The following is a 26,523-nucleotide window of genomic DNA, read 5'->3' on the forward strand; positions in this document are numbered from 1 at the left end:
AAAACGATGCTAAGATTTCATGTAACATGGGACAAACAGAAGATCAGTGGCTAAGAAATCTCCAACCATCAGAGCAGGAAATTTGTGCCAATATAAGTACAGGTGAGTGTACGTGTGTGAGATGTCTGAGGGGAGCAGGGTGCAAGTTAGTGTATGTGTGTGACATATCTGTGCGAAGTAGGGCACGTGTGTGTGACATGTCTGAGGGAAGCAGGGCACGCATGAGTGTGTGTGTGTGACATGTCTGTTAAGTAGGGCACGTGAGTGTGTGTGACATGTCTGTGCGAAGTAGGGCACGTGTGAGTGAATGTCTGTCATATATCTGAGGAAAGTAGGGCACATGTGTGTGACATGTCTGAGGGAAGCAGGGCACGCATGAGTGTATGTGTGTGACATGTCTGTTAAGTAGGGCACGTGAGTGTGTGTGACATGTATGTGGGAAGTAGGGCACGTGAGTATGTGTGATGTCTGTGGGAAGTAGGGCACATGTGATTGTATGTGTGTGATATGTCTAAGGGATGCAGGGCATAGGTGAGTGTATATGGGTGACACGTGAGAGGGACACAGGGCACAGGTGAGTGTAAGTGTGTGACATGTCTGGAATGAAGGGGATAGGTGTGTGTGTACGTGTGACATATCTAAGGAAAGCAGTGTACATGTGTGACATGTCTGTTAAGGAGGGGGATGGGTGAGTGTATGTATATTACATATCTAAGGAAAGCAGTTTACATGTGTGACACTTGAGAGGGATGTAGGGCAAAGTGAGTGTTTGTGTGTCATGTCTGTGAGAAACAGGGCACAGATAGTGTATGTGTGCGACATGTGAGGGTTGCAGGCACAGGTGAGTGTATGTGTGAGATGTGTCTGCGGGAAACAGGGCACAGGCGAGTGTACATGTCTGATGTGTATGTTCACAAATAAAGTTTATTCTACATATTATATATTATTTTATATAAAATTATAATCTGGTTTTCATTACAAGTACAGAATATATGGCATAAATGCAACATTCTATATAAAACTAAATGTTTTGTGCTCATAGCAATAATTATTTAAAGGGACACTTAAATAAACTTTTATGATTCAGAAAGAGCATTCAGTTTTATGATACTTTAAAATTTGCTTCCATTATCAAATTCTGCAGTCTTTTTATATACACACTTTCTGGGGAACAAGCTCCTACTGAGCATGTGCACAAGCTCACATGGTATATGTATACTAGTCTGTGATTGGCTGATGTCTGTCACATAATAAAGGGGGGCGGAAAAAGGGGACAAAAATAAATTTGACAGAATTTCTTTTTACTGCTTATTTGAAATTCAGAGTAGGTGTTATTGTCTTTTTTTAATTTTGCATTTGTTAATTATGCAATTTAGAGCTGCAACAACTAATCGTCATAATCGGTAATAATCGATTATGAAAATAGTTGTCAGCGAATCTCATAATCGATTAGTTGGTTTGCCATTAGTTGGTCTGTGCACAACACCAGCTGCTTCACTCCACTGAGCTCCTGCACATAGTATTGTGTTTTATGGTTATGTCCTTAGCCTAAAGGATGTTTACAGACGTCTACGTTTCACTTTTTCAGGACAGGATAAGTTTACAACTACTCCTGGCTTATGTGCAACCCAGATATAATAGTCATCATTTGAATTGTTTATATTAAATCAGGTAATTTGGAACTATGCTTTGCATGATATAGTGCTGAGCTTGTTATTTACACCTAGCCCCTAGATTGATGGGAGTTATTTAAATTGATGTGCAATATTATCTGTTTGCACAATTATTAGCGGATTGCTTGCTATTACTGATTATATGTACTGTAAAAATAAATGTGTAAGGCTTTGTCCTGTTATTGATATATATAGTCCTTAGCGCTTTTGATTTGTTTTGTATTGTTTTTTTTTAAATATTTTTAATCAATTGTGATAGTATGTACAAGATTCAACCTTTATATGTATATATCTGTTATTTTTAGTGGACTAGATATTTTCCCCTAACCGTATAGCTGGTTATTTACCACTGCATATAGATATTTAAGATATTTTATGTTAGAATGAAGTCAAGGGTTACTTTATTGAGAGGCCCCTTGCCAAGGCGGAAGTTCTACCTCTTTTCAAACCGGTTTTGGTTTTGTTTAATTATAAAACTGTGCTCTGCTGCTTAAAAATTGGACAAACAGTTGTGTTAATGTAAAGTTTTAGTCTGAAGTTTATATTTATAACACTCAGTATATGGATTCTATTTTAAATATAGGAAACAATTACTGATTCTTTTTTATCTGATTAGTCGATTAATCGAAAAAATAATCGGCCGATTAATCAATTATGAAAATAATAGTTAGTTGCAGCCCTAATGCAATTGTATTTAATGGCCATTTATGTTGCATATTAACCCTCATTCCTGTGATGTAAATGCTCTTAGCCTTTTTTTAAGTTAACTCAACTGTTGTGGTTTGATGTTATTTTTGAAATTTGTCACAAGTTGATATCCTTTTGGTTTAGCTGTATTGGGGTTTTCTTTCATGTAATTAGCAAGAGTCCATGAGCTAGTGACGTATGGGATATACATTCCTACCAGGAGGGGCAAAGTTTCCCAAACCTTAAAATGCCTATAAATACACCCCTCACCACACCCACAAATCAGTTTTACAAACTTTGCCTCCCATGGAGGTGGTGAAGTAAGTTTGTGCTAGATTCTACGTTGATATGCGCTTCGCAGCAGGCTGGAGCCCGGTTTTCCTCTCAGAGTGCAGTGAATGTCAGAGGGATGTGAAGAGAGTATTGCCTATTTGAATTCAATGGTCTCCTTCTACGGGATCTATTTCATAGGTTCTCTGTTATCGGTCGTAGAAATTTATCTCTTACCTCCCTTTTCAGATCGACGATATACTCTGATATACCATTACCTCTACTGATTCTCGTTTCAGTACTGGTTTGGCTGTCTACTATATGTAGATGAGTGTCTTAGGGTAAGTAAGTCTTATTTTATTATGACACTCTAAGCTATGGTTGGGCACTTTCTATGTAAAGTTCTAAATATATGTCTTTAAACTTATATTTGCCATGATTCAGGATAATCAGTATTCCTTTAAAATCCAGACTGTCAGTTTCATTATTTGGGATAATGCATTTTAATTCAATTTATTTTTCTTTACCTTGAAAATTTTCAATTGATCATTTTTCCCTGTGTTGCGTCATTCTTGGCGCTGACTTTTTTGGCGCAAAAATTTCGTCATTTCCGGCGCCGTAGTTAACGCCGGAAGTTGTATTCTGTTTTAACGTCATTTTTGACGCATGTGTATTCAGACATTTTTTTGCACCAAAAAATGTGGGCGTCGGTTCTGACGTCAGAGGATGTGGTGTCATACTTGGCGCCAAATATATGGGCGTTGTATTTAGCGCCAATAATGTGGGCGTCATATTTGGCGCCAAAAAATGTGGGCGTATTTTTTGTTCCACTTTTTTTCCTCACATTATTTAAACCTCACTTTTTAATTGCTTCTGGTTTCTAGAAGCTTATTATTTTGCATTCTTTTCCCATTCCTGAAACTGTCATTTAAGGAATTTGATCATTTTTCTTTAAATATTGTTTTTTTCTATTACATATTGCAAGATTTCACTGTTCCTGTTTTCAAAACAATCTAAGGGATTCCTGTTGACTGAGTTCAGTCCTACCAAAGCTAAGTTCATTTATTTTAAATGTTATGAATGTTTATCTTTAGCTATGGTTTGTAATAAGTTATCATGATAAACTTTTACATGCAGAATCCATTAGTATTTATGCTTTATATATTGCTATTCTTTTTACATCTTATGTACAAGAAATATTTAGAAAATTTATAAGAATATTTTTCTGATTCTATTTTAAAGGCTTTGTCTGACATCGTGCCTTCTAATAAAATTTTTAGGTCTTTTTCAAACTTCTTTTTTAATTATTGAAGTTTCAAATGACCAACAACATACTGATTTATCCTTCTCTGATGATGTTTTTTCTCATTCAGAATTTTCTTCATCAGATATTGACGCTAACAAATCTAATTTTTTTTTTTTTTTTTTTATTAAAGTACATTTGTTCTTTGTTGAAAAGGTGTTGATTATTTTGGATATTAAGGTAACTAGTTCTTTTTCAAGACTAGTTAACACTATTTCTGCTTATTTATTCTTCTGTGTTTTCAGAGGTTTTTTTCCAGTTCCTCATACTAGAGAATGGAATAGGCTGAGAATTTTCTTTTATTCCTTCTTCAAAGGTTTTAAACTATATTCTTTGCCGGCAGTTAAATTCAATTTGGAGGGTTCTCCAATTTATTGGGGCTATCTCTACTCCTACTAATTATGCTATTGTTTCTATAGCAAAATAGTATTTATTTTCCTTTAGATGGTTGTATCTTATTTATGGAAAATTATTTAGTTTCAGGTACTTTTCTTGGACCTGTGATTTATTTGGATGATGTTGCAATTGCTTCATTTTTTCTGTTTACTTTAAGATCAAGTATCAGATTATGATTTATTTTAGCATTGTTAAATGGACAACATTTACTAGACTAGGTGCTGTTGCATTTGTCTTGTTGTTTTGCATTTATTGATTATGCAAGTCCAGTGTATTGACTGGTCCTTTAACTGGACTATCATGCTAATAATTTAATTTGTGTCTTCATTTTATTGAATATTTTCGCAAATGAGGTTTAATCTATGTCTTTAGCTGTTTTAGCTAGAAGAATTTTGTGATTTCTAAAAATCCATATTTCTTTTGTTCTAGGATTATCAATTATTTGTTTTATAATTGGATTCAATTCTTAACTGTTACTCTGGGCTTCAAGATTGAGTTCTAAGACTAAAACTTTAAGCTTATACTAGTTTGGTTGTTCTTATTAAGGAACGAATTCCTTCCCAAGTAACATGTTTTTAATAGGGAATTTTTCAGTTCGAAATCAGCTCCCTAAAATTGCGATGTACGTGCCGTATTCCAGCTTGGCTGGCAAGGGGCAGGTTAAGACTTTTTTGAAATTTATTTGGTTCTATTCGGTCCAAATTTCTTTGATTTTATTCCAGTAAGGCTAACACTTTCTTTAAGTGTGTTTCGGTCCTATATATTTTGGGTACTGTTGAAGCATGGCTGATCACCCGTGGGGTTCAAGCGCTGCTCAGACCTGGAATCTTCTGGGGTATTTCTTCCAGTTCCATTTTTAGGAACTGTGTTTTGGAGTTTTATTCAAACTATTCTGCCTTTTTTTGGTCAGTGATAGCATTATTTGTTTTCATTAGATACAATAAATGCATATTTTCATTTTTCTTCATTCAGATTATTTTCTGAGGATGCGGAATCTCATATGATTCACTTTGTTTATTCTTACTCAGATAGTTGTAATAATGATCTATCCCTTGCTGAGACCTCTATGCCTGGCCTGTATAAGAAGATACAATCACTGCAGACAATCTTCGTCAGATAGCTGAACTCACCAATACCTTGTCAATCCACAAAGTTGCTTTATTCTGAATATCAGGTTACAGCAGATAATAAAATACAGCAGATGAATGAATGGTTAAAGTATTTTGCGGTCAAAAGATGATACTGATCGTAGCTAGCAATGAATTAACATGAGTGCTTGTTACATGAGGCTGTTAGCTGCAGCCATGACACAGGAAAACATCATAAAACTACAAGGGCGGAGTAATACACAAAAAGGAAATGCATAATAAGGTCAGGGGTAAGATACTGGAAAATAGGAGCATTACCAAAAAGTGTTGCTAGATGGCAGTACAGAACAAACACAGGGAAGCCTTGAGAATAATGACATAAAAATATATGATTTCTTAACTATAACAACATGAACATAACAGAGGCTATGTAATATTCTATGCCTCATTGAGGCAGCACACTCCCCGTCTGGCATAATAAATGTCACTATTTAAATCATAACGGAAGTTATGCATAACAGTGTAATTTGCAGAGATGTCTTGAAGACCTTTCCATCATCACTAGGAATGCTCTTTATAATCAGTCCCATGGGCCATTCGATTCTTTCAGCTTGCTGGTCCTTGAGGAGAACAAGATCTCCAACCTTGATGTTAGGGTTCAGACGTTGCCATTTCCTGCGTCCTTGCAGAGTAGAGAGATACTCCATCTTCCAACGATTCCAGAAGCAGTTGGCAAGGTGTTGTACTCGCTTCCACTGATTGTAGCACAGATTTCCTGTTTTAAAGTCTCCAGGGGGAACAGGAACAGACCCAAGCTTCTGGGTAAGAAGAGTAGCTGGAGTGAGGAGAGTTGGGGCCTCTGGATCTACAGAAACTGGAACAAGTGGTCTTGAATTGATTATGGCAGATGCTTCTGCCAGGAAGGTAGTTAGAATCTCATGGGTGAGTCTTGTGGATTTCAAGTCCATAAGCATGGAGTCCAGTATTTTACGTGTGATGCCTATCATTCTCTCCCAGGAGCCACCCATATGGGAAGAATGAGGAGGATTGAAAATCCATGTACAGCCCTTTTCAGCTAAAAGGTCTTGAATTGGCCTAGAGTTGAGATGTAGCTCTCGACAGGCTCCAACAAAATTAGTTCCACAGTCAGATCTTAATGTTTTGACTGGTCCTCTGATGGCAAGAAATCGCCTTAGAGCATTTATGAAGCTTGAGGCATCCATATTTTCTATTACTTCAATGTGTACTGCACGCACACTCATGCAAGTGAACAGCACTGCCCATCGTTTGCTATTCGCTTGGCCACCTCGAGTTCTGCGGGCTGTTACCATCCATGGTCCAAAGACATCCAAACCAACATGAGTGAAAGGTGGGTCAGTACTTAACCTGTCAGCTGGCAAATCTGACATTTGTTGTTGCTGATGTTTACCTCTTAGTTTACGGCACTGAACACAGCTATGCAGTGTAGCTGTGATCTGTCTTTTTGCTCCTATAATCCAAAGGCCTGCAGCTCTTATGGCACCCTCTGTGAAATGTCTACCTTGGTGCTTAACCCCTTCATGGTAGTGCTGTATGAGCAAAGTGGTGATATGATTGCGAGCGGGTATAATGAGAGGATTCTGTTCTTGACCTCCCAACTTAGCCTTGTTTAATCGTCCTCCAACCCTTAACATGCCATCATCGTCAATGAATGGATTTAGGTTAGCTATAGGACTGTTTTTTGGAATGCCCCTCTTGTCACGGATACATTTACTTTCTGAGCCAAAGACATCCTGTTGTACACTGCGTATTATGAACAGTTCACTTTCAGCAATATCCTTTGCAGAAAGAAACCTTTGGCACACGTGCCAACCTTGACAGTGAACATCTGTGGGCTTTGTGTGAAAGCAGTGTGCAATGTGGACTAACCTTGCAATGGTACGTACAAGCCTTGTCCACTTGGAGAAACGTTCAAAGCGTTGACAGCCCAAGACGAGTCTTTGTTCAGTTCTGGTGACAAGGGTTTTTACTTCAGGACGAATCTCTGGATCGTTGTCAGGTTCTAGAAGACTGAATACATCAGCTGTGGTTTCTTCTGGATGATCTAGCAGGAATTCAGGGCCTGTTAACCAAGAAGAATTTGCAAAGACACTTGCAGACACCGGCCTGGTGGCATGATCTGCAGGATTAATTTCAGATGGAACATAATGCCATTGATTGGGCTTAGATGATTTCCTGATTCTTTCTACACGGTTGCTGACATAGACATAGAAACGTTTAGTCTGGTTGTATATGTAGCCCAGAACAACTTTGCTATCTGTGTAGAACTTGACCTCGTCTATCTGAATGTCTAGCTCCCGCAGAATGAAATCTGAAATTTCTACAGCTAGCACGGTCCCACAAAGTTCAAGTCTGGGAATTGTGTGTTCAGGCTTAGGAGCTAACTTAGCTTTCCCAAACAGAAAACCTATAAGGGTTTGATTAAAGGAGTCTCTTACCTTGAGGTAGGCAACAGCTGCTATGGCCTCAGTAGACGCATCTGAGAAAATGTGAAGCTCTTTTCTCTGACATGTAGCAAGGGAGGCTGAAGTGTAGCAACGTGGTATACAAATTCCATCTAAGGCATGTAGAGAATGTTTCCAGGACTCCCATCTTGAAAGCTTGTCTATTGGTAGTGGAGCATCCCAATCTGTAATAGTCTCTGAGAGCTGTCTCAATAGGGCTTTTCCTTGTATGGTAATGGGGGCCACAAATCCCAGTGGATCGTATAGACTGTTCACCACCGACAGAACACCACGTTTGGTAAATGGCTTATCTGCAGAGCTGACTTGAAAGCCAAAGGTGTCCTTTAACAAGTCCCACCGTATGCCCAGACTTCTCTGTACAGGTGGAATGTCCATTCCCAGATTTAAGTCTTTAAACCCTGTGGCATGGTCGCCAGGTTCAAAGGCCTTCATAACAGCAACACTATTTGAAGCAATCTTGTGTAGTCTGAGGTTAGCCTCAGAAAGCATACCTTGTGTCCTTTGGAGCAGATCTATGGCTTCTCCATCTACAGGTAAAGATTTAAGTCCATCGTCGACATAGAAGTCTCTCTCAACGAAGTGTCGAACATCCACACCATACTCCTTTTCTCCGTCAAGAGCAGTTCTTCGTAAACCGTATGTTGCAACCGCAGGTGAAGGGCTATTTCCGAAAACATGTACCTTCATGCGGTACTCAATCATTTCATTGTCCATGTTGTTGTCACGGTACCACAGAAACCTTAGGAAGTTCCTATGGTCTTCTTGTACAACGAAACAATGAAACATTTGTTCAATATCGGCAGTTATGGCAACTGGCTCTCTTCTGAACCTCATAAGTACACCTACAAGGTTGTTGGTTAGGTTAGGACCAGTGAGAAGAACATCATTCAGGGATATGCCTTGATGCTTGGCACTGGAGTCGAACACTACCCTGATTTGTTTTGGCTTACGTGGATGATACACTCCGAAGAAAGGCAGGTACCAGCACTCTTGGAGTTTTTGTAGTGGTGGAGCTGGTTCGGCATGATCATTGTCAAAGATTCTTTTCATAAAGGTAATGAAATGGTCCTTCATTTCGGGCCTGTTTTTTAGTGTTCGTTGAAGTGAGTTGAATCTGGATAGCGCCTGTTCACGATTGTTTGGGAGTTTGACCCTTGCAGCACGAAAGGGCAATGGTGCAACCCAGTTGTTAGATGCGTCCTTGAAGAATTATTTGTCCATTATTTTGATGAATTCTCTGTCTTCAACTGACAAGGCTATTTTGTTGTCATCACTTGTAGTACAAATCACTGTGGTACCCAGATTGTCGTCACAAAGTATAGGAGTAACATCGGGTATTTGGATGATGTCAGGAGGCTTATCCCTTACCTCATAATGATGAGAGCACTGTTTGAAGTGGGATGCACGTCCATTTCCTAATATGTAAGTTTTGAAGGAGTGGATCTCAGATGGCGTACACATACTATTCAAGCATACATCGCCCACTATCACCCAGCCTAGATCAAGTCTTTGTGCATAAGGGGCATCATCTGGTCCATCGCACTGCTCGCGTACTTTATGTACTCTGAGAATGTCTCTTCCTAGCAGGACCAAGATTTCTGCATTCATGTCCATTGCCGGAATCTCATCAACAAGGTGCCTTAAGTGAGGATGGTGATAGGCAGCCTCTGGAGTAGGAATCTCTTCCCTTTCGTCTGGTATCTGGTCATACTCAACTAATGTTGGTAGGGGTATGCCTTTGTTTCCTTTGATATGAGAGACCATGAATCCATTGGCCCTTCTGCCAAAGGCCTCTACACGACCAGAACAGGTTCTGAGAGTGTACGGTGTTGCATTACCCTCTATGCCGAAGATCTCAAAGAATTTAGGCTTAACCAGGGATCTGTTGCTCTGTTCATCTATTATAGCATACATTCTAGCAACTTTCTCAGGTTGATCCTGTGGGTAAATCTTGACTAGACATACTTTGGCACAGCATTTGTAGTCTAAGCCTTCTCCACAGACTTCTGTGCATGCAGAGGAAACACTCGCTGTGACTGGAGCATGACTTTGTTGCTCCCCGCCATGAATTGAGACAGGGGTGGAGTCAGTTAGCTGCTGTGGGTTGACTGGAAGTGGAGTAGGATGCATAGCTGTAACGTGTCTGTCGCTACTGCATTCTGTGCACTTTATAACATCTTTACAGTCTTTAGCAAAGTGACCATAAGAAGCACAACACCTATAGCATACTCCAAGTTTCTGGAGAATCTCCCTGCGCTCTTGTAAAGTCTTTGCCCTAAGCCCACGACATTTCTTAAGAGGGTGAGGCTTCCTGTGAATAGGGCACTGACGATTAGGGTCTTTATCTCTCTCGCCTGAGTCACTCTGGTTTGCAGGAGAGGATACGGGTGATGAGATGTCTGTCCTTTTAACAGATATTGCTCTATTAAAGTCTCTACGTTTAGCTGCCGTGTTATCATACCTTGATGATGTTGGTAAGGATGATGAAGCAGGCAAGTTGGGTTCACAGAAGCTGAAGCTGGGATCGTTTCTCATCCAGGCTTGATCGCTGATGTACCTGCAAAAGTATGAGAATGGAGGAAAGGATACGTTATAGTCTCTTTTGTATCTTGAGCCCTGTTGTGCCCATTTCTCTTGCAGGCTATATGGCAGTTTAGACACCACGGGATTGACACCATGAGCAGTGTCCAGAAAGCTTAGTCGAGGTAGATGTGGGTCTGTCTTTGCCAACTCTAGCTCCATGAGGAGGTCACTTAATTCTTGGAGCTTGCGATAGTCTTTGTTTCCTATTTTTGGGAAGTTTTGCAGTCTCTTGAACAGAGCACTTTCTATGGCTTCAGAGCTACCATAGGCTTGCTCAAGTCTTGCCCATGCAGCAACAAGGCCTGCATCTGGGTGGTCAACATGTACTGTTCTCAGTCTTTTAACACGGTCTGCAGATTCCGGCCCCAGCCACTTTATGAGCAAATCAAGTTCCTCCTTGGTTGTAAGGTCGAGATCAGCGGTAGCAGCCTTGAAGGTTGATCTCCAGGCCCTGTAGCTCTCTGGACAGTCGTTAAACCTTGAGAGGCTTGTGTTAATGAGCTCACGGCGTATTCTGTATCTGGCAAAGTCAGTCAAGTCTGATCTCTTACTCTTTGGTGCCAAAGTAACTTGAGGAACCCCTTGGGTGTGAAAGTTCTTTGGTGAAGAAGGGTGAAGTTTACCAGGATAAAATGATGTTGCAAGAGCATTCAACTGTGGTGTAGTCTCTAAGGCTTCTGCCTGCTGTGGCTTGAGCTGCGGCTTGTCACTGGAAGTCACCTTATTGTCAGCGGGAGGTGATGCGGTTTGCTGCTTAGATGCACTTGTGTTGTGGATTTGAAGAGGCTCAGGCATTTGGTGCTGAGAGGTCTCTGTGTTGAGATTGTGAACGATGGTGTTAGTAGTAGGCACAGGAGATGACTCTGTATCGTTGCAAATATTATGCTTTAGCACGTATTTACTAGTGCGTTCAACTGAGTCTTCCAGATCTGCTGGGATATGGCAATCTGAATTAGTACTTTCTCCCATTGCTTGTTCAAGGACTTTCAGCCTTGCTAGGGCTGCTGCTTCTTTCTTTTCCATTTGCAGAACCTTTATTTGGGAATCCACCTCTGCTTGCTGGGCAGCCATTTGTGCTTGCTGGGCAGCCATTTGTGCTTGCTGGGCAGCCATTTGTGCTTGCTGGGCAGCCATTTGTGCTTGCTGGGCAGCCATTTGTGCTTCCAATTCTGCTTCCCTTCTGGTAAAGGAGCTTTGCACTTTTTTTGATTCCGCATCAGCACGGGCCTCTATTAGCTTGTCGCTTAATGTTGAACTTCTTGAGCGAGAGGATCTAGAAGAACGTGCAGTGAGCTTAGTTGATGTGGATCTATGAGATCTGGTCTCCTGCAGTTGAGCAATGCGGAACTCTGCCTTTTCTTTAGCCATTTGCACTAAGAGATCTCTATGTTGGTCCAGTGCATCAGTCCTAGTCAGTTCTGCTGAAGAGTCCTCTATATTAAAGTCCTGTAAGAAGGCTGTGTATTTTGCAGACAGCCGCTGGTAGCGTTCATATGCAGCAGATAGGTGATCTATAGAGTCTCTCAATTTGGCTGGTTGATCATTAAAGTGTGACAAAACTGACATGCATTGTGAAATTCTGTCCCATAGGTCTGACAGATTGCTGGAGTACTCATCTCTAGTGAATTCATAGTTTTCTCTGAGTTTATGTGTCGGTTTTATTGTACGTTTGGGTCTTACACTCTGTTCAGCAATATCTGCAGGATCTGCTCCCTGTACATCTGTGGGTTCAGAGGCATGATGTATCTGCGTAGGTTCGGCTATAAAAGAGTGCTCAGAGCCTTGTCTAGACATTTTTTCAAGTTTTGCAAAAATGGTACTGTCTCTTTAAGAAGACAAACAGCAGCTTAGACAGGTGGGGTAACAGTTCAATGCAGAGAAACAGTTTTTAACATTCAGATGAAGTGCAGTAAACTTGTGCGACATGTGCTTTCACAAGATGGCGGATGACCCAGAGCTTGATTGCAGATTAAACATACACATATACATAGCAGGCTGTAGGAATTCTATACATCTTTTGACTATTCTGACTCAGATAGTTGTAATAATGATCTATCCCTTGCTGAGACCTCTATGCCTTGCCTGTATAAGAAGATACAATCACTGCAGACAATCTTCGTCAGATAGCTGAACTCACCAATACCTTGTCAATCCACAAAGTTGCTTTATTCTGAATATCAGGTTACAGCAGATAATAAAATACAGCAGATGAATGAATGGTTAAAGTATTTTGCGGTCAAAAGATGATACTGATCGTAGCTAGCAATGAATTAACATGAGTGCTTGTTACATGAGGCTGTTAGCTGCAGCCATGACACAGGAAAACATCATAAAACTACAAGGGCGGAGTAATACACAAAAAGGAAATGCATAATAAGGTCAGGGGTAAGATACTGGAAAATAGGAGCATTACCAAAAAGTGTTGCTAGATGGCAGTACAGAACAAACACAGGGAAGCCTTGAGAATAATGACATAAAAATATATGATTTCTTAACTATAACAACATGAACATAACAGAGGCTATGTAATATTCTATGCCTCATTGAGGCAGCACATTGTTCTTCCAGGACATAGTTAGAGGATCTTTTTTTCAAAAGCTCTTGATTCCTCACACAAGGGTCACCTTTTTTAGGTTTCCAGATAGTTTCCAGATAGTTTGTGTCACTGTCTTTGTCTCTATCAGGCAAGGGACAATTTTGGGTTCCGTCTGTCGGTACCTTTAGTCTCTATTATTTCCTTCAGTTGCTATATATGCATAGAAGTTTTAGGTCTTATGGCCACAGCATTGGATTCAATTCCCTTTGCTCATTTTCAATAGAAAGAACCTTTCCAGTCTTTTATGCTGAATTATGGTGCAGGGATTCTAGGATTTCGCATTTTAAATCTTCGAATCCTAATATTTATCTCTCTTGATTTGGTGGTTAAGATCACCATCATTTAGTTCTACAGGTCTCTTTGTTTCTTTCAACATGGACCATGATCTCTACAGATGTGAGTCTTTTTGGTTGGGAGGCTGTCTGAGGATCTCTGTCAGCGCAAGGGGTTTGGAAATCTCAGGAGGCGAGATTACCATTTGATATTTTAGAACTCCGTGCTTTCTCAGAGTGTTTCAGTTAGTTTCTTTTTGAAGAAGAGACGTTTATTATTTTTCAGACAATATCACAACTATGGTGTATGTCAATCATCAGGGTAGGACTATCAGTCCTTAGGCTGTGACAGAAGTGTCTCGGATATTAGCTTGGGCTAAATCCAGCTCCTATATAAATTCTGTGTTTTTTTCCCCAGGTATAGATATTTGGGAAGCGGATTATCTCTGTTAATCAAGCTTTACATCCGGGAGAATGGTCTTTCATACCCAGATATGTTTTTCAATTTTTCAGATGTGAGCATTTCTAGAAATAGATCTGTTGGCATCTCATCTGAATAAAGAACTTCCCAGGGGCCTATTCAGGTCCGGGGATCCTCAGGAGGAAGTTGTGTATGCATTGACATTTCTTTGGAATTATCTTTTTGCCTATTTCTTTCCGCCTCTAGTTCTTCTTCCAAAGTGATTTCCAAAATTCTTATTGAGTATTTGTTTGTTATGCTGGTGGCTCCAGCATGGCCTCTCAGGTTTTGGTATGCGGATCTCATTCGGATGGCCAGTTGCCAACCTTGGTCACATCCGTTTAAACCAGACCTTCTTTCTCAAGGCCCAATTTTTCCATCAGGATCTCAAATAATTAAATTTGAAGGGATGGAGATTGAACGCTTGATTTTTAGTCATAGAGGTTTCTCTGACTCATTGATTAATACTATATTTCAGGCTCGTAAATCTGTCTCTAGAAAGATTTATTATTGAGTCTAGAAGACCTACTTTTCTTGGCATTCTTTTAAAATTCATAGAATTTTATTATTTTTTCAGGTTGGTTTGGATAAGGTTTTGTCTTCAGTTCTTTGTTAGGACAAATCTCTACTCTTTCTGTTCTTTTTTCACAGAAAGATTGCTAATCATCCTGATATTCATTGTTTTGTACAGGCTTTGGTCCGTATCAAGCCTGTCATTAATTCAATCTCTCCTCTTTGGAGTCTCAATTTGGTGCTGAGGGCTTTACAGGCTCCTCCGTTTGAAACTATGCATTCTCTGAACATTAAATTACTTTCTTGGAAAAGTATTGTTCCTTTTGGTTATTTCTTCTGCTAGAAGAGTTTTTGAGTTATCTGCTCTTTTTTGTGAATATCCTTTTCTGATTTTTCATCAGGATAAGGCAGTATTACTTCCTGATATTCATCATTTTGTTCAGGTTTTGATTCGTATCAAACCTGTCATTAAGCCAATTTCTCCTCCTTGGAGTTTTAATTTGGTTCTGAAGGTTTTTCAGGCTCCTCTATTTGAGCATATGCTTGCTCTGGACATTAATTACTTTCATGGAAAGTATTGTTCTTTTTTGACATCTCTTCAGCTAGAACAGTTTTTGAATTATCTGCTCTTTCTTGTGAATCTCTTTTTTCTGATTTTTTTCATCAGGATAAGGTGGTTTTTACTGTCCTCATTTCAATTCTTACCTAAAGTTGTAAATTCTAACAAACATTAGGGAGGAATTATTGTTTTCCTAAGACTTCTTTGGTGAGATTCTTACTTTCTTTGGATATGGTAAGAGTTTTTGAAATTCTATGTTGAAGCTATTCAGATTTCAGATAGACTTCTAGTCTATTTTTTATCTTTTCTGGTTTTAGGAAGGTCAAAAGGCTTCTGCCATTTATTTGGCATCTTGCTTAAACTTTTGATTCATCATGCTTATTTGGAGTCGGGTGGATTCCCGCCTCGGAGGATTACGGCTCATTCTACTAGGTAAGTTTCTACTTCCTGGGCTTTTTAAGAATGAAGCTTCTGTTGATCAGATTTGCAAAGCAATGACTTGGTCTTCTTTGCATACTTTTACTATGTTCTACCATTTTGATGTTTTCTCTTCTTTAGAAGCAGTTTTGGTAGAATGGTACTTCAGGCAGCTGTTTCAGTTTGATTCTTCTGCTTATGATTTCATTTTTTTTCATTATAAAAATTGAAACTTTTTTGATTTGGGTAGAGGATTAATTTTTCAGCGGAATTGGCTGTCTTTATTTTTATCCCTCCCTCTCTAGTGACTCTTGCGTGGAAGTTCCACATCTTGGGTATTTGCTATCCCATACGTCACTAGCTCATGGACTCTTGCTAATTACATGAAAGAAAACATAATTTATGTAAGAACTTACCTGATAAATTCATTTCTTTCATATTAGCAAGAGTCCATGAGGCCCACCCTTTTTGTGGTGATTATGATTTTTTTGTATAAAGCACAATTATTCCAATTCCTTATTTTTGATGCTTTCACTCCTTTCTTATCACCCCACTTCTTGGCTATTCGTTAAACTGAATTGTGGGTGTGGTGAGGGGTGTATTTATAGGCATTTTAAGGTTTGGGAAACTTTGCCCCTCCTGGTAGGAATGTATATCCCATACGTCACTAGCTCATGGACTCTTGCTAATATGAAAGAAATTAATTTATCAGGTAAGTTCTTACATAAATTATGTTTTTAAGCTTTTTCAGCTAAATACTCCTCATCATCTATATGATATAATATAATTGGCTACCTTATATCCTTTCCTCAGATAGCCCTGCCCTGATTTCTCTTTGACTTCAACCTCCCTGTTGATAATCCCACTGCCTCTTATGCAAAACAACGTCTGCAACTCACTTCCTCTTTAGGCCTGTCACAATGGACTCACTCTCCCACTCACAAAGATGGTCACTCCCTTGATCTGTTTTTCAGCTATCGATGCACTATCTCAAACTTCACAAACTCACCTTTTCCTCTTTCTGAACACCACCTCCTCAATTGTAACATCACCTCCCTCCCTACAACTCTCCCTCCTTCTACCCCTCACACTAAACTTCACAGAAGTATCAAGTCATTAGATCAGCAACAGCTTGCTAGCTCTCTCGAACCAATTCTCTCTTCCATCCGCTCCTTTTCCTGTCCTGAGGAATCTATCTGCCACTTAAACTCCACCCTTTCATCGGTCCTTGATAATCTGGCCCCAGCTACCATAGCTCGGAAACCATACACTCATCATTAGCCCTAGCATACTCCTCTGACACGGTACCTACGCAGATGTTCCCGTACTGCTGACCGACACTGGAGGAAATCTCGTAGTTCTGCTCATTTTCTTCACTATAAGTTCATCTTGAACTCTTATTATTCTGCCCTTAATCTATATAAGCAACATAACTTCTCTTCTCTTTCTTCAAACCCAAAACGTCTGTCCTCCACATTCAATACTCCTTCTCCTCCCAACCCCACCTCCCACCACAACTTTTTTCTCTCAGCTCAAGATTTTGCCAGTGTCAAGGTTTTATCTTGTAAGGTGTATCCAGTCCACGGATCATCCATTACTTGTGGGATATTCTCATTCCCAACAGGAAGTTGCAAGAGGACACCCACAGCAGAGCTGTCTATATAGCTCCTCCCCTAACTGCCATATCCAGTCATTCTCTTGCAACTCTCAACAAGCATGGAGGTAGTAAGAGAAAAGTGGTGAAATGTAGCTGTTATTTTACTTCAATCAAAAGTTTATTATTTTTAAATGGTACCGGAGTTGTACTATTTTGTTCCAGGCAGAAAAATAGAAGAATCTGCCTGTGATTTCTATGATCTTAGCAGGTTGTAACGAAGATCCATTGCTGTTCTCACACATGACTGAAGAGAGAAATAACTTCAGTGGGGGAATGGCGTGCAGGTTATCCTGCTATGAGGTATGTGCAGTTAAGATTTTTCTAGAAGATGTGAATGCTAGAAAATGCTGCTGTTACCAAATGTATGTAAGGTAAGCCTGAATACAGTGATTTAATAGCGACTGGTATCATGCTTACTTTCTGAGGTAATACTCTTTTATATTTACAATATAAAACGTTTGCTGGCATGTTTAAACGTTTTTATATATACTTTGGTGATAAAACTTTATTGGGGCCTAGTTTTTTCCACATGGCTGGCTTAAATTTGCCTAGAAACAGTTTCCTGAGGCTTTCCACTGTGTTACTATGAGTGGGAGGGGCTTAATTTAGCGCTTTTTTGCCCAGTAAATTTTACAGACTGAGACATCCAGCTTCCTCCAGAAGTCCCCTGAATGCTATAGGACATCTCTAAAGGGCTCTTAGCCTTTCCAAAGTCGTTTGTTGGGGAAGGTAGGCCCACAGCAAGGCTGTGGCAGTTTGGTGTGACTGTTAAAAAACGTCTATATCGTTTTTTTGATCCGTTTTTTGAACTAAGGGGTTAATCATCCATTTGCAAATGGGTGCAATGCTCTGTTAGCTTATTATACACACTGTAAAAATTTAGTTTGATTTACTGCCTTTTTTCACTGTTTTTCAAATTCTGACAAAATTTGTTTCTCTTAAAGGCACAGTACCGTTTTTTATATTTGCTTGTTAACTTGATTTAAAGTGTTTTCCAAGCTTGCTAGTCTCATTGCTAGTCTGTACAAACATGTCTGACATAGAGGAAACTCCTTGTTCATTATGTTTAAAAGCCATTGTGGAACCCCCTCTTAGAATGTATACCAAATGTACTGATTTCACTTTAAGCAATAAAGATCATATTCTGTCTTTAAAAAATTTATCACCAGAAGAATCTGACGGGGGGGGGGGAGTTATGCCGACTAACTCTCCCCACGTGTCAGATACTTTGACTCCCGCTCAAGGGACTCACGCTCAAATGGCGCCAAGTACATCTAGGGCGCCCATAGCGTTTACTTTACAAGACATGGCGGCAGTCATGGATAATACACTGTCAGCGGTATTAGCCAGACTACCTGAATTTAGAGGAAAGCGAGATAGCTCTGGAGTTAGACGAAATACAGAGCATACTGACGCTTTAAGAGCTATGTCTGATACTGCCTCACAATATGCAGAAGCTGAAGAAGGAGAGCTTCGTTCTGTGGGTGATGTTTCACAGATGATGCAACCTGATTCTGTTATCTCTACATTTAAATTTAAGCTTGAGCACCTCCGCGTGTTACTCAGGGAGGTTTTAGCTGCTCTGAATGCTGTGATACAATTGCAGTGCCAGAGAAATTGTGTAGACTGGATAAATACTATGCAGTGCCGGTGTGCACTGATGTTTTTCCAATACCTAAAAGGTTTACAGAAATTATTACTAAGGAATGGGATAGACCAGGTGTGCCGTTCTCTCCCCCTCCTATTTTTAGAAAAATGTTTCCAATAGACGCCACTACACGGGACTTATGGCAGACAGTTCTCAAGGTGGAGGGAGCAGTTTCTACTCTAGCAAAGCGTACTACTATGTCGAGGACAGTTGTGCTTTCTTAGATCCAATGGATAAAAAGTTAGAGGGTTACCTTAAGAAAATGTTTATTCAACAAGGTTTTATCCTACAGCCCCTTGCATGCATTGCTCCTGTCACTGCTGCTGCGGCGTTCTGGTTTGCGTCTCTGGAAGAGGCCTTACAGGTAGCGACTCCATTGAATGACATACTTGACAAGCTTAGAGCACTTAAGCTAGCCAATTCTTTTGTTTCTGATGCCATTGTTCATTTGACTAAACTAACGGCTAAGAATTCTGGTTTTGCTATCCAGGCGCGCAGAGCTCTATGGCTTAAATCATGGTCAGCTGACGTTACTTCAAAGTCTAAGCTGCTTAACATTCCCTTCAAGGGGCAGACCCTATTCGGGCCTGGTTTGAAGGAGATTATTGCTGATATCACTGGAGGAAAAGGTCATGCCCTTCCTCAGGATAGGTCCAAATCAAGGGCCAAACAGTCTAATTTTCGTGCCTTTCGAAACTTCAAGGCAAGTGCGGCATCAACTTCCTCTAATGCAAAACAAGAGGGAACTTTTGCTCAGTCCAAGACGGTCTGGAGACCTAACCAGACCTGGAACAAGGGTAAGCAGGACAAAAAGCCTGCTGCTGCCTCTAAGACAGCATGAAGGAACAGCCCCCTATCCGGTAACGGATCTAGTAGGGGGCAGACTTTCGCTCTTCGCCCAGGCGTGGGCAAGAGATGTCCAGGATCCCTGAGCGTTGGAAATTATATCCCTGGGATATCTTCTGGACTTCAAGGCTTCCCCCCCAAAAGGGAGATTTCACCTTTCACAATTATCTGCAAACCAGATAAAGAGAGAGGCATTCTTACACTGTGTACAAGACCTCCTAGTTATGGGAGTGATCCATCCAGTTCCAAAGGAAGAACAGGGACAGGGATTTTACTCAAATCTGTTTGTGGTTCCCAAAAAAGAGGGAACCTTCAGACCAATTTTGGATCTAAAGATCTTAAACAAATTCCTCAGAGTTCCATCATTCAAGATGGAGACTATTCGTACCATCCTACCTATGATCCAGGAGGGTCAATACATGACTACAGTGGATTTAAAGGATGCTTATCTTCACATTCCGATACACAAAGATCATCATCGGTTTCTCAGGTTTGCCTTCCTAGACAGGCATTACCAGTTTGTAGCTCTTCCCTTTGGGTTAGCTACAGCCCCAAGAATTTTTACGAAGGTTCTGGGTTCGCTTCTGGCGGTCCTAGAGCCGCGGGGCATAGCAGTGGCCCCTTATTTAGACGACATCCTGATTCAGGCGTCAAACTTCCAAATTGCCAAGTCTCATACGGACATAGTGTTGGCATTTCTGAGGTCGCATGGGTGGAAGGTGAATGAGAAAAATAGTTCTCTATCCCCCCTCACAAGAGTTTCCTTCCTAGGGACTCTGATATATTCTGTAGAAATGAAAATTTTCCTGACGGAGTCCAGGTTATCAAAACTTCTAAATTCCTGCCATGTGCTTTATTCCATTCCTTGCCCTTCGGTGGCTCAGTGCATGGAAGTAATCGGCTTAATGGTAGCGGCAATGGACATAGTGCCGTTTACACGCCTACATCTCAGACCGCTGCAACTATGCATGCTCAGTCAGTGGAATGGGGATTACACAGATTTGTCCCCTCTACTAAATCTGGATCAAGAGACCAGGGATTCTCTTCTCTGGTGGCTATCTCGGGTCCATCTGTCCAAAGGTATGACCTTTCGCAGGCCAGATTGGACAATTGTAACAACAGATGCCAGCCTTCTAGGTTGGGGTGCAGTCTGGAACTCCCTGAAGGCTCAGGGATTGAGGACTCAGGAGGAGTCACTCCTTCCAATAAACATTCTGGAACTAAGAGCGATATTCAATGCTCTTCAGACTTGGCCTCAGCTAGCGACAATGAGGTTCATCAGATTTCAGTCGGACAACATCACGACTGTGGCTTACATCAATCATCAAGGGGGAACAAGGAGTTCCCTAGCGATGTTAGAAGTCTCAAAGATAATTTGCTGGGCAGAGTCTCACTCTTGCCACCTATCAGCTATCCATATCCCAGGTGTAGAGAACTGGGAGGCGGATTTTCTAAGTCGACAGACTTTTCATCCGGGGGAGTGGGAACTCCATCCGGAGGTGTTTGCACAATTGGTTCATCGTTGGGGCAAACCAGAACTGGATCTCATGGCGTCTCGCCAGAACGCCAAGCTTCCTTGTTACGGATCCAGGTCCAGGGACCCAAAGGCAACGCTGATAAATGCTCTAACAGCGCCTTGGTCCTTCAACCTGGCTTATGTGTTTCCACCGTTTCCTCTGCTCCCTCGTCTGATTGCCAAAATCAAGCAGGAGAGAGCATCGGTGATCTTGATAGCGCCTGCATGGCCACGCAGGACTTGGTATGCAGATCTGGTGGACATGTCATCCTTTCCACCATGGACTCTGCCGCTGAGACAGGACCTTCTACTTCAAGGTCCTTTACACCATCCAAATCTAATTTCTCTGAGGCTGACTGCCTGGAGATTGAACGCTTGATTTTATCAAAGCGTGGTTTCTCCGAGTCAGTCATTGATACCTTAATTCAGGCACGAAGGCCTGTCACCAGGAAAATCTATCATAAGATATGGCGTAAATATCTTTATTGGTGTGAATCCAAGGGCTACTCATGGAGTAAGGTCAGGATTCCCAGGATATTATCTTTTCTCCAAGAAGGATTGGAGAAAGGATTGTCAGCTAGTTCCTTAAAGGGACAGATTTCTGCGCTATCTATTCTTTTGCACAAGCGAGCGTCTGGCGGAGGTCCCAGACGTTCAGGCATTTGTCAGGCTTTAGTTAGAATCAAGCCTGTGTTTAAACCTGTTGCTCCACCTTGGAGCTTAAAATTGGTTCTTAAAGTTCTTTTTTTTTGGCAGCTTTTTCCTCGGCTCGTAGAGTTTCCAAGTTATCTGCCTTACAATGTGATTCTCCTTATCTGATCTTCCATGCAGATAAGGTAGTTCTGCGTACCAAACCTGGGTTTTTACCTAAGGTGGTATCTAATAAGAATATCAATCAAGAGATTGTTGTTCCGTCTTTGTGTCCTAATCCTTCTTCAAAGAAGGAACGTCTATTACACAATCTGGACGTGGTTCGTGCTTTAAAGTTTTACTTACAAACTACTAAAGATTTTCATCAAACATCTGCTTTGTTTGTTGTCTACTCTGAACAGAGGAGAGGTCAAAAGGCTTCGGCAACCTCTCTTTCTTTTTGGCTAAGAAGCATAATCCGCTTAGCCTATGAGACTGCTGGCCAGCAGCCTCCTGAAAGGATTACAGCTCATTCTACTAGAGCTGTGGCTTCCACATGGGCCTTTAAAAATGAGGCTTCTGTTGAACAGATTTGCAAGGCGGCGACTTGGTCTTCGCTTCATACTTTTTCAAAATTCTACAAATTTGATACTTTTGCTTCTTCGGAGGCTATTTTTGGGAGAAAGGTTTTACAGGCAGTGGTACCTTCCGTTTAAGTACCACCTGCCTTGTCCCTCCCTTCATCCGTGTACTTTAGCTTTGGTATTGGTATCCCACAAGTAATGGATGATCCGTGGACTGGATACACCTTACAAAAGAAAACATAATTTATGCTTACCTGATAAATTTATTTCTCTTGTGGTGTATCCAGTCCACGGCCCGCCCTGTCATTTTAAGGCAGGTATTTTTTAATTTTAAACTACAGTCACCACTGCACCCTATGGTTTCTCCTTTTCTCTGCTTGTTTTCGGTTGAATGACTGGATATGGCAGTTAGGGGAGGAGCTATATAGACAGCTCTGCTGTGGGTGTCCTCTTGCAACTTCCTGTTGGGAATGAGAATATCCCACAAGTAATGGATGATCCGTGGACTGGATACACCACAAGAGAAATAAATTTATCAGGTAAGCATAAATTATGTTTTTTCCCTGTTTTGGTTGCCATGTGCTGCTGGCAGCCATTTTACTCACCTCTCTTGCTGACTCTGGTACATTGTGGGGGATGCTGCTCATTTCCTGCACTTCCTTTTATGGCCAGACTGGTGTACATCATCCATGTGAGACAGGATGCAGTCTCAGAATTGTGATATCACTTATTATTTAAAGGGCCTCTGTTCAGTATGCTTTGCCTTTGCGTTGTCTCAGACCTGTTTGTGCGAGTTTCTGTGTATTACCTGGCTGTCTGACGTCCTTCCTGGTTCCTGATCCCAGGCTTGTTCCTGACTCTGCTGTTTTCCTTGTTCCTGATTCCAGCTCGTCTGACTACTCGCTTTGGCTCCTGACTCGGCTCGTCTGACTACCAGCTCTGGTTTTGACTCCTGGCATGTTATTTGACTTGTGAACTTTTTATTATTTTTTGTTATTAATAAAGGTGTGATTATTTTTGCACTTCTCGTCTCAGTCTGATTCCTGGCACCCTGACTGCCAGTTACTTGAACAACAAAATAGACTCCATCAGAAATTTAATCAGCTCTCAACATACTACCGGTCCACCACCCCCTCAAAAGCTCACAATCATCCAAAACCCACATAGCCATAAATTTAGCTCTTTTGCCCCTGTTACAGAGGAAGAAGTTTCTGCCATTTTACTATCCTCTCACCTCATTAGCTGTCCCCTCAACCTCATCCCCTCACAACTACTCCCCTCCCTCTCTTCTACCTTTACCTCTATACTCACACATATCTTTAACCTCTCCCTCAGCACTGGTATAGTTCCCACATCTCTTAAACATGTATTAGTCACACCTATCCTCAATAACATTAAACTCCCTTCTTAACCCACTGCAATCTGGATTTCACCCCCTTCACTCAACAGAGACAGCAATTGTTAAGGTTACCAACTAGCTACTTACAGCAAAATCCAAAGGCCACTTCTCTCTACTTATCCTCCTTGATCTGTCTTCAGCCTTTGATACTGTTGACCACCCTCTTTTGCTCCATACCCTCCAATCCTTCGGCATCTGCGACACAGCTCTCTCTTGGTTCTCTTCCTATCTGTCTAACCGTACCTTTAGTGTAGCCTTCTCTGGGGCATCCTCTGCCCCGTTACCTCTTTCTGTTTGGGTTACTGCAAGGCTCTGTCCTCAGTCCCCTTCTCTTGTCAATCTACACGTCCTCATTAGGTTCCTTAATAAAGTCTCACAGGTTTCATTATCATTTGTATGCCGGCGATACCCAAATCTACACCACTGCACCAGAACAATCTCCTCCCTTGCTAACCCGTGTCACTAACTGTCTCTCTCATATCTCATCTTGGATGTCCTCTCACTACCTCAAGCTAAATGTCTCCAAAACTGAGTTCCTTATCTTCCACCCTTCTTCCAAAATCTCCACACCCCCATGTCTCTATAACTGTTGATAACTCAATTACCTATCCTCACATGCCCAATGTCTTGGGGTCACACTTGACGCAGATCTTTCTTTCACTCCTCACATTCAGTCCTTGGCTAAAGCCTGCTGCTCCCACCTTAAAAACATTGCTTAAATTAGACATTTCCTTACACAAGACACAACTAAGATTTGAATCCACTCTCATCCTTTCCCACCTCAACTACTGCAACTCCATCCTCTCTGGTCTCCCTAGCTGACGCCTAGCTCCTTTACAATGCATAATGAATGCCTCTGCCAGGCTCATCTTCCTTACACGTCACTCTTCATCTGCTGCACCTCTCTGCCAAGTCCTTCACTGGCTTCCTCTTGCCTCCAGGATTAAACACAAAATTCTCACTATGACACACAAAGCCCTCAACTGCATTGCTCCCCCCTACATCTCAGATCTTGTCTCCTGATACTTTCCCTCCCGTCCCCTTCGCACCATTCATGATCTCCTACTCTCCTCTCTTGTTACCTCCTTACATTCCCATTTACAAGATTTCTCCAGACTGGCTCCCATCTTATGGAACTCTCTGATTCACTCCACAAGATTCTCCCCTCGTTTTAAAAGCTTCAAGTGCTCCCTGAGGAGTCTACTATTCAGGGACGCGTACAACCTACACTAACCTTCCTTATCTCCACTGCTATACCCTTAAACCCCATAGCACCTAAGCCTATGAGCCCAGCTGTTTGTAGTTCACCTTCATAAGAGCTGACTACAACAGTGCAACTCTCTTCCCGGTATTGTTTTTTATATACCACCTATCTTCATAGTCCTGCTGAACCTGTTGGCGCTCTACAAATACCTGATAATAATAATTGCCTGAGTAATACAGCTGGCTGGGGAGCTGCTGATTATCCCAAAAGATGTAGTTGACACGTAAGTGAGATTCTTCTTTCTGATAAAGATTTTATATATTGCTTAGATATACTACACCACCTGGGGCCATTTTCTTTGTTTTGTTGTTCTAGAGTTATCCTTGTTTTAACTACAAGCACAAAAGCAGTAGTTACAATTATTTTAGCCCATAAACTAATTTTTATATTACTAAAAGTTTCTGTGGACACAATTTTAAAAGGAATAGATATATTAGGTAGAAAAACAACAGCATTATATTAAAGTTAGTTCAGTCTTTGACTAAGTGTGACTTAGCATGCAAAATGTCTAGTTGTCACTGTCTACTACAAGTGTAGGGGACTGACTAAATCAGAACAGTTTGATGATAAAATAATTATGTAATTAATAACATTACTCCCATTGTGTTTCTTATTGACAGGTGAATTCACAAACTGCAATAATCCTAGTCATGATCAGAGTGCAGATGCTTCTTTACATCTTCTTCAAAATCAAAGAAGCCATGTGGAAAATGTATGTTCTGAATGTGGGAAATGTTTTCTTGAGAAATCACATCTTTTTAAACATCTAAAGATTCATACAGGAGAAAAGCCATTTTCCTGTCCTATATGTGGGAAACGTTTCAACCATAAAAGAAGTCTTGTTGCTCATCAGAAAAATCATACAGGAGAAAAAGAATTTTCATGTTCTGATTGTGGGAAATGCTTTACTCAGAAATCAAATCTTATTCGTCATCAGAAAATTCATACAGGGGTGAAAGGATTTTCATGTTCTGACTGTGGGAAATGTTTTACTCAGAAATCAACTCTTCTTATGCATCAAAAAATTCATACAGGGGAAAAAGGATTTCCATGTTCTGACTGTGGGAAATGTTTTACTCTGAAATCAACTCTTATTATGCATCAGAAAATTCATACAGGGGAGAAAGCATTTTCATGTTCCGACTGTGGGAAATGTTTTACTCGGAAATCACATCTTCTTAGCCATGAGAAAACTCATACAGGAGAAAAAGCATTTTCGTGTTCTGACTGTGGAAAATGTTTTACTCCGAAATCAACTCTTCTTATGCATCAGAAAATTCATACAGGGGAGAAAGCATTTTCATGTCCTGACTGTGGGAAATGTTTTACTCTGAAATCAAATCTTATTACACATCAGAAAATTCATACAGGGGTAAAGGGATTTTCATGTTCTGACTGTGGGAAATATTTTACTCGGAAATCAACTCTTCTTATGCATCAGAAAATGCATACAGGAGAAAAAGCATTTTCGTGTTCTGACTGTGGGAAATGTTTTACTCAGAAATCAAATTTTATTAGGCATCAGAAAACTCATGTTAAAAGAAATCAAAGTTTAACCTCCTAAGTGCAGATGAATAATATGGTAGTTGTCACCCACACAATACCAAGTGCTGATGATGACTGCATATGACCCCCTGGGGCGTGCAGTTTTGGAGCTG

At 40.8% G+C, this 26,523-nt stretch overlaps 1 protein-coding gene across 1 annotated transcript; it reads left to right on the forward strand.

Moving 5' to 3' along the window:
- Nucleotides 1-26,523, forward strand: LOC128657144 (gastrula zinc finger protein XlCGF8.2DB-like). Its single transcript, XM_053711391.1, has 2 exons — nt 1-102; nt 25,486-26,523. Exons 1-2 carry the CDS (start codon nt 27-29, stop codon nt 26,427-26,429), a joined length of 1,020 nt encoding a protein of 339 aa, XP_053567366.1. The 5' UTR covers nt 1-26; the 3' UTR covers nt 26,430-26,523.

The sequence above is a fragment of the Bombina bombina genome, chromosome 4, assembly GCF_027579735.1.
Source record: "Bombina bombina isolate aBomBom1 chromosome 4, aBomBom1.pri, whole genome shotgun sequence".
Lineage (NCBI taxonomy): Eukaryota > Metazoa > Chordata > Amphibia > Anura > Bombinatoridae > Bombina > Bombina bombina.